The 13,372-nt window shown below is 45.7% G+C and overlaps 1 protein-coding gene across 1 annotated transcript; it reads right to left on the bottom strand.

Annotated features, from left to right (window-relative positions):
• Positions 1–245: 245 nt before the first annotated feature.
• Positions 246–5,891, bottom strand: LOC124664785 (aspartate--tRNA ligase 2, cytoplasmic-like). Its single transcript, XM_047202223.1, has 11 exons — positions 5,745–5,891; positions 5,114–5,452; positions 4,859–4,969; positions 4,638–4,754; positions 3,739–4,032; positions 3,544–3,654; positions 3,374–3,427; positions 2,170–2,249; positions 1,975–2,090; positions 620–734; positions 246–497 (listed from the first exon to the last, which is right to left on the bottom strand). Exons 1-11 carry the CDS (start codon positions 5,889–5,891, stop codon positions 371–373), a joined length of 1,611 nt encoding a protein of 536 aa, XP_047058179.1. The 3' UTR covers positions 246–370.
• Between the last annotated feature and the right edge of the window lie 7,481 nt (positions 5,892–13,372).

The following is a 13,372-nucleotide window of genomic DNA, read 5'->3' as shown; positions in this document are numbered from 1 at the left end:
CGTGTGGCATGTGTAAAAAAGACAAAATTTGGTGCTAAAAAAAAAGCTTTCCACAAGATAATTTTTCTCTTTTTTACCTAGACCACAAAAAATATCAGGTTTTCGCGAAACTTTACGAACGCGCATACATTGTGGAGACGTACATGTAGAATTTTTTATCAATTTTTTTAACACTTCGAAATATGTTTGTTTAGCAGAGGGAGCATATGGCACCTAGGAGCCGAATTGAATTTCCGCAATCTACATCAATATCAAGTTTGGGTTTCAAATATATAAACATCGAAACAAAAAATATTGGCATTCGATCTCAATATCAATATCCTGGGTATTGGACATTCAACCCAATACAATACCAAGCCTCCCAATAGCCTTATGGCTCGAGCCTGTGTGGGTCGCGAGGGAAAAGAGATGCCTTCCTGATGTTGTCGAGGCCACAGAATAGCATCACTACTCTCTCCAACCCGGCACCAAAACCGCCATGCGGAGGTGCACCATATCTGCAATCGAGTACCAAGGGGAAGAAGAAAAATATGTGTTAGCATTCCAATAGACAGTTGCAACACAAGTTATATTCTGCAACATCCGAAGATTGCTGTCACTTGATGGGTGCAGAACAGACCTGAATGAGTCTATGTATGATTTAATAGTGCTTAGATCAATTCCACACTCCTTTGCACGTTTTCTCAGAAGGTCAGGCGTATGAATTCGTTGTCCTCCAGAAATAATTTCCTCGCCTGAAAAAATTAGTTCGATATCAGACTTACAACGCACAATCAGTTCTGGTAATATGGATGGATATACAAGACAGCTTAATATGCAAGACCCAAAAGAATATGCATCTCAAGGTCTTTATTCCTATAGGTATGAATGATATTTTGTTCAGTACACCAGCATGTCTTTTCTGTACTGAACTAATGATGGGCATAGGAAACAAGCCACACAACCAAGAGTCTTCGACGATACTAGCCACCGGTGCATGTCCTCAAGTACAATCTGGTCAGGATGCAGTGTAGACTCTAACTTGTGTTAAACTAGCTTGCACACAATAAAACATCATTCCTACAGCTCCAAACCTCCAACTACAAGTGCCAAGAAGAATACCTGTCTTGCTCACCAACGCTGTATGATGTACAGTGATAAAATATTCAACAGCATAGTTACAGTAATCAATGTAGTCAGATAGTTCTGCCACATGTATGAATGATATTCCCTCCATTTACCAAATATGGCTTCCAACCTTGGCTCCAAAGTGCGTCTGATTCTAGTATTTTAAATCAACTTGTACACCGTTTTCTTTTTAAAATATGCTTTCTCATTTGCTTTCTAATGTCATTTATGCAATGTACTGTAGTGGACTTCAGTTGAAACTGTCATCTTAGCAGGAAGAAATGACCTAATGAATGTGGGTAATATGGTGTTTTGTACATGTGTCTTGGATGTTGTGAAAAGTCCCAGAATGCAACCTTTAAGACCCAGTTGAAAAAAGATGCTTCAAGAAACTGAACGGTGTAAAACAAGGAAACTTAACTTAGAACTTAGTAAAAGTCTACTTCATTTAATGCTGACATTTCATAAATTTAACATGCTCACATGATTTAATTTTACTAAAAGAGAGGTGGTCCTCTGAAAAAAAAGAGGTGGTACCACTTAACGTCTGAAGCAATGGTATCTAATATTTTAAAGAAAAGTGGTACCCTTTCAATGCATGTTTTCATCGGAGTGGACTAGGCTGGAGAGCAAGAAAACAGTAGCACTGATTAGGTAGAGAAATACACTTTATAGGGAGCATATAAAAATAATGAAACATCTACATAGTTCATTTTTTTTGCAATTTTGCTCCAACCAAAAGTCAAAGAGAAATAGATCTTCAAATGTATAAAAAAAACACAAAAAGTTGTGCCATGCAACTAGAATCACAAGCCAATAAACTTTTTTTTTGCAGTGTTTAATATGACTGAATAACTTAACACCCACCTCGAATGAAGACATCGAACGAGTTGCTGTAAGCAGGGTCATCATAACAAGGCATGGTGTAGAAAGGGCGTACGGCCAAAGGATACCGATGTAGAATGAAAAATTCTGTGCCATACCTATAAATAATAGAAAAAAAATGTCTTACTGAAACTTGAAAGGGATATAGTTATACAAGTGAAGTAGACTCCCACATACTTCTCCTTAACAAGCCGACCAAGTTGTTTCTCAGCTTCTGTGTTGAGGTCACCCATAGGCTCGATTTCAATTCCAGCTTCCTGGCAAATAAACAAGTCGTACATGTTTAACTTTTACCACTGAAACTAATAACATAGTTTTTCAGATAACTTATTTTTTCATACTATTTTTATCCTAATATAACAAAGAAACGGAGCAAGGTTTTAGGTAGCTCCACACCTAAACTAATTAAACAGAAACTGAGTTTCTTGAAGCCAACATCCAAAAACCGTAATTTCATATTACGTAATCATGATCTTGTGTAACATACTTGTTCAAATAATCATCAACTGAGTTCACTTCTCCCACTTCTGAAGTGTCAAGAATAAATTTGGATCTTGAATTTTACAAAAAAAAAAAACTCTCATAGTATCAAATCAGATCCGAAACACCAGACAGATCTTGTTTCGTTGCTAAACAATAAAAAGTAGTGATGACATTTGTTTTGCTTTCAAATAGTTATTAGTTCAGCACCCAAACAGGTCACGCTATTTAAATGAAGTGCCAAAAATTCACTGTCCACACAATGGATTGATTCCAGAGAGTTTGGGTTCTGAACTAAACAATAACTTTCCAGTGACCACCAGAATTCACTGAGCCTGATTTCTGGAGAAAGTTTATCGATTGTCTCAAAAAAATATGCACCTACGATGTAATTATTTTTCGCTAACTAATAAACCAACCACGTTGACGATGCTATAAAAGGCTGCCAGTTTCTACCAGACCATGATTATATTTTTTTAACAAAACAATTCAGTGGGTACAAAATCCAACTGACAGAACACTATAATAATGGTCAATGTGTAATTAACAGTTGCCGGATAAAAAAATACCCAAGAATTTGTTGATGAACACCTTAAATTGTAAAATAAAATGCAGAACGTCCAAATAGATTTTTTTTTATAAAGGGCATTTTATTACTTAAGAGTTTAAGCGTTACATCCGGCCTCTACATAGCTAAGATGCACACAACCGCAAATAGAAATTCTTAGGAGTACAGTTATGGTCTCACAGGAATTTCAACTTCAGTCAATAAACAAAGCAAACATATAATGGAGCTATTAAAGTTCTAACATCATTCATAAAATACTGAGAATAATACCAAAAAAAAATGTATAAGAGCAAGGAATGACTACGATGATGAAATAGCCACAAGAGTACATACCTTCAACATTTCAATTCCCTCAGCATATGTTAGCCTCAAGGTTTTCTCTAGGTACTGTATAAATTAGCAGAAATTGGAACAGTTGCTTGGGCAAAAGCATACAGAATATAACATAATACAATATACAGAATATAACATAATACAATAGTGAATAAGGTTTTTTTTTTTACCTTCAGAGGCTCGAATGGACACTGCTTATTTATGATCTCCAGTTCCAGTCGGCAATTTTCATTGAGGTAGTTGAACATTGATACGAATAATCCGTCTATAATATCACAAACCTGTGCACAAAAATAAGTCCTTGGTCACCATAACCTCAATAAATTAATGAACTACAGATGATTTTTCTCCAAAATCTTCCTCACCTCAAAGTAGTGCTCCTTTATCTCCATCTCTGCATCCAGGCCAGTAAACTCGCACAAATGCCTGTGTGTGTTTGAGTTTTCGGCTCTAAATATAGAACAAACCTCAAACACACGGCCTAAGCCAGCACAAATACTCATCTGCTTGTGTAATTGAGGAGATTGTGCTAAGCAAACAGGCTCGCCATTAACGTACAGTAGCTTGAATACAGCTGCACCGCCTTCACTTGATCCAGAAATAATCTTGGGGCTGTGGACCCCTTTAAATTTCTTTGAGCGCAAATAGTCCCTGAATTTCTGCAACGTTATATATCCAACAATGGTTATATACATGGACCAGAAGAAGAAAACTAACATTACATGCTACAGAAATACATATTCCGTCTGTCTCAAGCCACCCTCCTTTTTTGTGATGAAAACTAACTTTGACCTTTAGTTTGACCAATAACAACGAGTCATGTGTCATAGAAATTACAGCATTGAAAACTTCTATCGAATTTGGATTCAGTTGTGGTGGCACATAAGCCATGTTTTATTGGTTAAATGGATGGTCAAAGTTGAACCTTGAAATGTGTATATATGTGTACCACATAACCTGGGAGTAGAAGGGGAGTAATAAAATCTAGCTGCATAAGACCGACCAACATGAGCATAGTTTTGATAAAGCAACACTACGCGCTGCATTGTCAAATCCAAGGTGCAATAAGATAAAAAGTTGGAGCTCAATGTTGGTTGAGGGTTCCATTTACATGCTGCTAGACTACTAGCCAACACGCTATGCTACCTTGTTGCTTAATAAAAACAGGTATTGGATGCTAGCCATAACAATTACTAAGCTCAAGCAGAATGCCCTATGACATGAATGATAACGTTGATTACTACAAACAAGGACAAGTACTCACGTGCTCAACATGGTCCAGGATACCACCGAAGATTGCTTGATTCATGGGTGTCCTCAGACCGAGAACTCGATGGTTCAATCGTGTGTCCTGGAGAACACGTGCCAGTTTCTGTCCACTCTGTAATCATGGCACGACAGGATCATAAGAATCGTAGGCAGGAAGTATGAAGTGCTGGGGAAACAGAGTCAAAGACGAAAGGGAAGCAGAGGAAAAGGAGATACCTGCTCAGCCTTGTCAAATTCTGCTTCACTACGGGCTGCATCCTCAAGGTTGAATGGAAGTGTGGGGATGGCCGGGCTGATGCAATGGACCTTCGTAACCTGAATCTCCACCTGCCAGTAAGAAGAGACAATTCGTTAGCCCAGACACAAGCCAAAGATGTAATTAGACAGCACGATTAGGCGACGACGGTTGAAATTAACTGCAGCGGCGAAGGCTGCTGCTGATGACAAAAGAAACAAGCACTTGGCGCAGACCTTCTGTGTTGTGGCCTCGATGGGCTTCTCGGGGAGGGAGACGACGCCCTCGATGTCAACGACGCTCTCCTTGCTGATGGAGGCGGCAAACTTGATCATCTGCGTGCTGACGCCGGTGTCATCGCTGGCGCTGAGCACGCACTGCACGGTGTTGATGCTGTCGCGCAGCACGACGAAGGCCCTCTTCTTGCCGACCTGGCGGATCGCCTGCGCAAACCCGCGGATCAGCACGGAGCGGCCCGCCGCGGCCTCGTCGAGGTCGTCGATGCCTGTCCAGGACCGGCCGGAGATGGCCTTGGACTGGAGCTCCTCCAAGGAGTAAATTACATATAGGTACCACTTTTGGGGCAACGGTTACGAGTTGGTACCATCTTTGGTAATTTTAACAAATAAATGCAACTTCTGGGGCAGCTTGTAACAGATAGAGCAATTTTGGTGTTGACACCGAATTAACCATGCGGGCCCACTTGCTAGAACAAACGGCCGTCGGACAGCCGTTAGGTTTCCTATATTATTCTTCTTCCTCTAGTTCTTTTCTCTTCCTTTTTTCGTGGCGTTGACCCGACCCGTGTGCTAGTCAGAGCAGCGGCTAGCTCGCCGGCGCCCACATCCTCCCTATCCCCGAGCTCGCCTGCGCCCACGGCCGTCCCTGGCAGGCGCTCGGATCCCGCGCCGCCGCGTCCGGAGGCCATGCACTGCTTGCAGTATCCTGCGCCGCCGCGTCCACCGTTGCATCCTCCCCGGCGCGGTCATGTCGTCTCCGCCTCCATGGCGCCATGGCGGCAGGATCGGTGCGAGAGCAGCTGACCCGCATGCGGGCGCGATCGGCCGCCGGCCGAACGCGGCGGCCGGCGAGTGGCGAGGTAGATGGTGGAGGGCGGGGAGGCGCCGCCGCTCGCTTTTACTTGGCGCTGATGAGATGGACGTGCATCGGGCAAAGGTCGACGGAGACGGGCGCGTGGCCGCGTGGGCGACGTCGAGGTGGACGCGCACGAGCCAGATGGCATCGAGGCGCGCAGCCGGAGGTGTTGCAGGCGCGGCGCAACATGTCGCCGTGGTCGCCAGGACGCGGATGGCCGGGCTTGAGTTGCGGCAGGGAGGTCGCGCAGGTGCCGGGCGACGCGGACGACGAGCCTGGGTGGGCGCTGCTTGCCGCCGCTGCTGATGCGCGCGTGGCTGCCCAGGTTGCTGCTGTCCATGGCGTCGGGCGACGCGGCGCACCCGGTGGACCTCGCCGAGCCGAACCGACGCCGAGCTGAACCGGTACCACGTCGGTGACATCCTGCGCGTCACCGGCTTCCGAAGACCACAACATCCTGCATGGCTGCTGTCCATCGACTCCGTGTCCGACAAGATCGACGAGGCGGAGCTGGAGTGCGCCGTGGAAAGGGCGTCCACGTTGCTCCGCCCGGAGAGCGCTTCCATGGTGCAACGCCCGATCAAACCATCGGCCAAGCCATGCGACGCCAAGAGCGATAGAGCACACAACAACATTCGAGCGCACATGCGGCGCGTACGGCTGGGCAGCAAGCTGCGGCAACGCTGCGCGGCAGCAACGCCCGTGTCGTGCCCACTGGCCGTGTCATGCCGCTCGCCCGCGCCAGCTCCGCCTCGCCCGCCCCTGCGAGCACCGCTGCCCATCCATGGAGACGACGACAGCAGCTCCTGCTACCCGCGACGTGTCCTGTTCAACCCGTGCCCGCGCCCGTCACGGACCGGCTGCCGCTCGCGCGGCCGTGTGCGTGCCCGTCCATTTCCTCGCGCGGCCGACCATGCAGCAGCATCACGCGCAAGCAGTAGTAGCCCCGACCGTCCGCGTTTGGCTTTGGCCTGCGCGACTGCGCCGCCCGTCTCCGCATCGACACCCTCAACATCACGAACTGCTTTCCCCTCGGCTGCGTCGCCTCGCTCTGCGCCTAGCCCGCTCGCCGGCGTGCACGTGCGCAAGCGGCCAGCCGGCTCGACCGGCCGAGCAGCAGCGCCCGGCCAAGCGAGCGACAACCGCAGCAATGGCGATCGCCCGCGCGCGCACCTTGGCGGCGCTCCTCGCGTCATGCCTCTGCCGGGCTGCGCCGGCGGAGCGTGCTGCTCGTCCCCTGCCCTTGCCCAAATGAGGGAAGTATTCTATGAACAGGGGATGAGCAGTCGCCTATACGTCTTTTAGACGAGCACGTTCGAACGAATTAACTGAGAAGAGCGGAGGAGGGAGCAAGGCAGATGTAATTTACTTGCTGCTCTAACGGCTGGCCGACGGCGTTTGCTCTGACATGTGAGCCCGCACGGTTAAATTGGTGTCAACGCAAAAATTGAGCTATTTGTTGCTTGCTGCCCCAGAAGTGGTAGTTACTTGTTAAAATTACCAAAGATGGTACCAACTCGAAACCGTTGCCCCAAAAGTGGTATGTATATGTAATTTACTCTCCTCCAAGGGAACGTCACCATAGTTTTCCGACGACATTGCGGGAGTGTTGGCGAGGGGAAAGCAAGAACAATAAGTACGGAAGGGGATTTGGTGCACATGGGCACCAGTGCTCCCGCCATGTGTAGCTGTGTGATTGGCTCATTTCTGTGTTGGTAACTGTGCCATCGGTATTTCTAGCACATACGGACGCTGTCAAAAACAGAAATACGACACGCCCCGCGTAGCTCCGCTCCTTCCGTGCTCGAGCAGGTCAACCGGCAACTGCCGCACGCGGCCCTCCCAGCGTAGCATGCATGCGCTGTACCCCATCATGCATGCATGTTTTGCTTGGCCAAGTTGCCAACGGCTGCTCGCGCCGCACCAAGCTGCAGCTGTCCTGCAAGCTTTTTCTAGCACACAGACCTAGGAGCAGTATTTTTGAAGTAGCCTAAGCCTAGAGTGAATCTACCCACTAAAATTAGACTAGATACAAATAAAAGTGAGTTAATCTATAAAATGGCAAAAACGTCATACTTTTCTTTACGGAGGGAGTAAATGTTATAATGCATGCATGTACGACTAGTGGTCGGCTATCAATAACACTAGACCTACGGACTGATTAGCGTACAAAAACTCTACAGACTGACCTGCGGTGAATTGGTTGGCTGGGTTGTTTTTTCTTCCCTGAAAAATCGGAGCACGTTCTCGTTTTCTACATTGCCTACAGTGCCACGTCTGATTCCGTAAGCAAATTCTGTAAAACTTGTCCGTACGTGTAGTGTTACTCGTCGGCTATTTCATACAGCTGACCGCTTGTTATGGTGTTCGCTAGATCGACACGATGTTGTATGGGCTAACCAAGTCGGTGCCTATCCTGTTACAAATGGAGCCTTTGAGCCTACTTGCAACGCCATCCAATCCCTCTGTTGCCACGATTATGATGACCATGGGTAGACGATGGAGCAGTGGGAACGTCTCGGGGTGCCCGATCTAGCGCCAACATGCTTCCATCAAGTCGGGTTTGTGGTTAGCGGTGCCGAATCAGCGAGATTGGTGCTCCAACAATAGTTTAGGGTTTCACGTATTTTTTAATGGTGCGTACATGCTTTTAAATTGTACTCCCTTTGTCCCATAAAATATGTCAAAAGTTTGTCTAAATTCGGATGTACTAACACAACTTTAGTACATCCCAATTTAGACAAACTTTTGACAAGTTTTATGGGACGGAGGGAGTAGTAAAATCATGTGTGTTTTGTTGCAAAAAGCACATTCGAGTTATTTCAATGTTTTCTTGTTCGTTTGCTATAAATTACCCTTGGAATTTTTTAATGATGTGTTCATGCTTTTACAAAAAAGAAAAATTGTATGAGTTTTCTTTGTGGAAAAAGGACTTGTTGTTGCAAGATTTTTATGGTTGTTTGCTAGAAATCGTGTCTCCTCGGATTTTTCAATATACAATGTGACATAAGTGCTTTAAAAATGTAGCAAACATGAAAGTAGATACAAGTTTTTGCAAGGTTTTCTAAAATTTTGCTAAATTTGTGTTTCCTTGAATTTTCACATGTTGCATTAGTGATTTTATAATGTAAGAAAAATATTTGAATTTCGTTGTAAAAGCAGACACGAGATGTTGGAAGGTTTTCTGGATGCTTTACTAAAGGTTGTGTTTCCTTGAATTTTTAGATGTAGCATTAGTGATTTCAAAATGTAACAAAATTATATTATTTTTGTTGTGAAAGCAAAACCAATTTTCTTTTTCTGCGACAAAGAAACATTAGAATTTTGGTGAAAGTGAACACATGTTGCACAAAAAAGTGTGATGATGGAACGAGAAAGGTCCTCAGCGGTATCCTTTTTCCCTAGCTCGTGCACACCGGGCAGCGGATCATACGGAGGGGTAGGCGTGATTACTAGCATGGAGGAAGATGGCGCATCAGACATGACGATAAGCTTTCTAATATGTAAGCAGGGGTGAGGGCATCTAACGCGGGGCGATCAAAAATGGTCCTGGGGTGTTAGAAACGATCCGCGCGAACTGGCTTACTAGTCACGCACGCTCCAGATGCGTCCGCACGGATGCGCCGTGGACAGAGCGCGTGCCATGGCCCGCCTGGCTGCAACCAAGTGTAGAAGGCTGACTGGCGGCATAAGCCACGTCCATCAAAGTCGTCGGTGAACTAGAGCTCAATTTTTTATTTTCTATATAAATTATGTTTGAATGAATAAAATATATATTAAATTTTCACTCGCTTTTAAATTTAAGTTGCATTCAGTTTATTTATTTGTCTGCGATCAACGGGCCGAAATGGCCAGCGGGGATTAAATGGATCACGCCGCTATGCACGCTGGCCTAGTAGGCCAGACTACAACCTAAATTCTTACCGTGCGCTGACTCAAACAGCAGACCGATCAGGTTTGAATCGCCCGGTTGGAAACGTCGTGAGCCAGAGTGAACAGGAGGAAGGAGCTGGATACGTTAATACGTAGGAGACGCGTGTTGCGTTCATATATCCACACGATGTGCGATGATGTGCAACGGCACACCTATGAGCTGTGATGCTGCAGGCCTAGGATTGACAACTACACGACCCATCACACGCTGTAAGAATTTGGAGGCACGTTACCTCTGTGCTGTGGGCACAGTTGCATTCCACATGGTACTTCAATAAATGCACCTCCGTGGGAAATACAGATATGTTGGTCATATACATGAACTTATACACTAGCGAAACTGTCTCTGACAGAAATGGATACGGTTAATCGATGGCCAGAATGGGAAAAGCAACGGCTGAGACCGACTGCAGCTGGCAGGAGCACTGATGCTCATGTTCCAAAAGCACTTTTCGCAATAAGTACTCAGGTTTTTGGGGTGTAAATATAGATCGAGAGAAAAGAGGTGTCTTGGCTCCTACGTAAGCGTAACAAATACAGAGAGAAGGGTAGCTTGGCTCCAACGAAATAGACCGAGCCAGGAAGGTGGCGATCGCTCGGGGGATAGGGTTCGGGCAGGTTAGGTGGGCCTGGCCGGCACAAAGGGCTTCTCCCTTTTTTCTGTTTATATTATCTACATCTACACTGGAGTACTAATAATCTACACTATCTATCTACACTACTAATAATCTACATCTATCTACATCTATCTACACTACTAATACAAGAGCAAACTTGAATTTCCCTAAAGCCTTCCCTAAAGCCACACCATCAGGTGTACAAACTCAATCTAACAGCCATTATTAATTTGGTGTGCACTGCATTTTACATTGACCGACCATACTCCACCATACTCCACCTCCACCTCCACCCGCACACAAAAATAAGAAATCACTGTCCCGCTCACTCATCCTCTACAATCACGCATAAAATTTCCGGAAAAGAAGGAAACTCAACACAATCGGGATCCCAGACGCTCCTAGCCATCAGCCCTGAGGACGACCTGCCTTGCATGGCAACCCCACCAAACGCCATCCAGCAGCAGTGTCGCTGCCCTTCATGGCCACCTCGCCTCCCTGCACCACACCGTCGCCTCCTTGCACGGGACCTCGCCGCCCTGCACCGCACCATCAGTGGGTCGACGCTCCTGCTTCACCCCTTAATGCCGACAAACCGTCACATCACTGCGACTCCTTCGCCATCCTGTAAAAACGCACATAAATTGGATTACGTAAATTAAGATTTTCCTGGCTGAATTTTGAAGTAAGAGGTAGCCCCATCAGATCGGCCTGGTATGAAACGACCTCAACCATAATATCAGTAGCAACCAATCATACACGGTAGTCATACTGTGCAGGATTTCTAATGTAACATCAGTGTTATAGTTCACCATACAGAACAAGGCATAAAACAGAGAACCAACCTGTGGTTGGATGGTTAGGAGGGCAGTGGCACCCCCAACCCACCAGAGTTCAAATCCCAGATTTGACATTTTGGTGTCTCATAAAGGCGGAATATTCTTCAGTGGGAGGCGACGTTCCCGTCGACAGCGAGGCGCCTGTGGTGACTTCGTCAATCTCAAGACCCGCCGGATCAGTTCTTCAACGCAGTCTCTTGGAGGTGCTCATAGGGGTAGGGTGTGCGTGTATGCGTTCATAGGGGTAAGTGTGTGCGCGTATGTATGAGCGTCTTTGATTGTATTGTGTTTCGCAAAAAAAAAAAAAAGAACAAGGCACAAAACAATTTACTCTCCATGGATGAAAATAATCTGTGTTCTGGACGTCTGGAGTCATGTGTCATATTAAATTTCTCATAGTTTATTTCCTAGATGTTATGGAAAATTAACCGAAACAGTGCACTACAGAAAACATAGTACAACAAAAATAGAAGGTAACACTTGCACATAATTAGGACTACTTTGGTTTTTGGTGAGCTCTCCCTTCAATATGAATGTAGTAAAACTGTATAAATATTTTCACATAATTATATTTGATGCAAGTCATGTATATTTGTCTCAGAAAGTATTCCAGATTGAAAAATCATACAAATAAGAGGTTTTTTTTGCGGGTAACAAATAAGAGGTTTATGTACATGAACATGAATACATGTTTGCCACTACTATGATCTACCAAGAACAGGGGAGTAAAACTTCATCCCCCATTAAAAAACAAGGTTATGATCCCTACGAGATGCTGGTCTAATTAGTAATCGCATCTGTCTGTGTTTTTTTTGAGCAACCGGCAGGAGCACTGCCTATTCATTAAGAAGAGGGAAATTTGGTCAGTTTATAAGGGAAACTGGCCGAAAACCGTACAACCCAAACTCCACACGCCGGCCCCGAGGCCGCGCACCACACGAGCCGACGACACTCCCGCCCTAGCAAGAGGCATCACTCAAAACATAAAGCTCTCGGAGCCGCCGCTCCGACGTCCACACCGGTCCCGAGACCGCGCACACTGGCGACAACCGGAGAAACAACCCAAAACACAACACACCGGCCCCGAGGCCGCACACGCTACGAGCCGACGACACTTCCCACGCAAGAAGGGACGACACTCAAAGACTCAAAGAAGGGACGAGCATCTGTCTGTGTGATTTAGTGTATTGCACAAAAGGACCAGGATAGATTCTATGAAGACAAATATGTAGATACCGAGCCGACACAGATGCTATATTCATATCTTCAGTTCACCCTTTCTTCCAGGACATAAACTCTGAGTTTTGGTTGCAGGCTACAGAGTATTATCAGCCACTGAACTTTTGAAGTATCAGGCAGCCCCAATCGTGCAGGGGCGCGCACCCCATTTCAGGATTTAAGCAACACGAACACCTTGGGTAAGTATCACCAACCTAATTTTTATTTTCAGACATGAACGCTGTGTTGTAGATGTGCTAACTTGTGGTATGTAACTTGAGATATACTTTGCAAAGATGCTGAAGAGCTGAAGAGATGTAAAAGCAAACATACCTTGGAAATGAAAGACGACAAGTGGACAAAGCGAATAGGAATTCAGAGTTCTGTTCTTGGGATCATTGATGTCCTAGGACTTTGCCCATTCCTTGACCTGTAAAGAAAGTAAAAAACATAATGAGGCTTAGGCTCTGCCTATCAAAAAAACTGTGGCAACAAAAAACTCTCTTTGTTATTTGGAAGGCAAACGTTCCAAACAAAGTAAAAAAATTTGGGTGGAGAGTTGCCTGCGATAACCTAGCCACTAAGAACAAGATGAGAAGAACCTTGAAACGGATAGTATTTGTAATATCTGCGGGAGAGAAGAGGAAGACAGCTTCCATGCTACTGTCATGTGCACTAAATCCAGAGCACTGAGAACCCAGATGAACGTGGACGCGGCCTTCTGCCCGGCCTCTCGGCGGCTAGGGTAGTTATCCGTGATCACCAGGGTGCCATCATCCTTGCAGCAAGTATG

The sequence above is a fragment of the Lolium rigidum genome, chromosome 6 (assembly GCF_022539505.1).
Source record: "Lolium rigidum isolate FL_2022 chromosome 6, APGP_CSIRO_Lrig_0.1, whole genome shotgun sequence".
NCBI classification, from domain to species: domain Eukaryota; kingdom Viridiplantae; phylum Streptophyta; class Magnoliopsida; order Poales; family Poaceae; genus Lolium; species Lolium rigidum.
This window is presented reverse-complemented; position numbering and strand designations above follow the sequence as displayed.

What these genes read in the sequence shown, in the direction of transcription:
- LOC124664785 (XM_047202223.1), bottom strand. Translation starts at nt 5,891, where the DNA reads ATGGCGCCATGGAGGCGGAGACGACATGACCGCGCCGGGGAGGATGCA. An exon ending in TAAAGGAGCACTACTTTGAG is followed by an intron (nt 3,655 to 3,738) that starts GTGAGGAAGATT and finishes TTTTGTGCACAG; the next exon opens with GTTTGTGATATTATAGACGG. An exon ending in GTCCATTCGAGCCTCTGAAG is followed by an intron (nt 3,428 to 3,543) that starts GTAAAAAAAAAA and finishes TAATTTATACAG; the next exon opens with TACCTAGAGAAAACCTTGAG.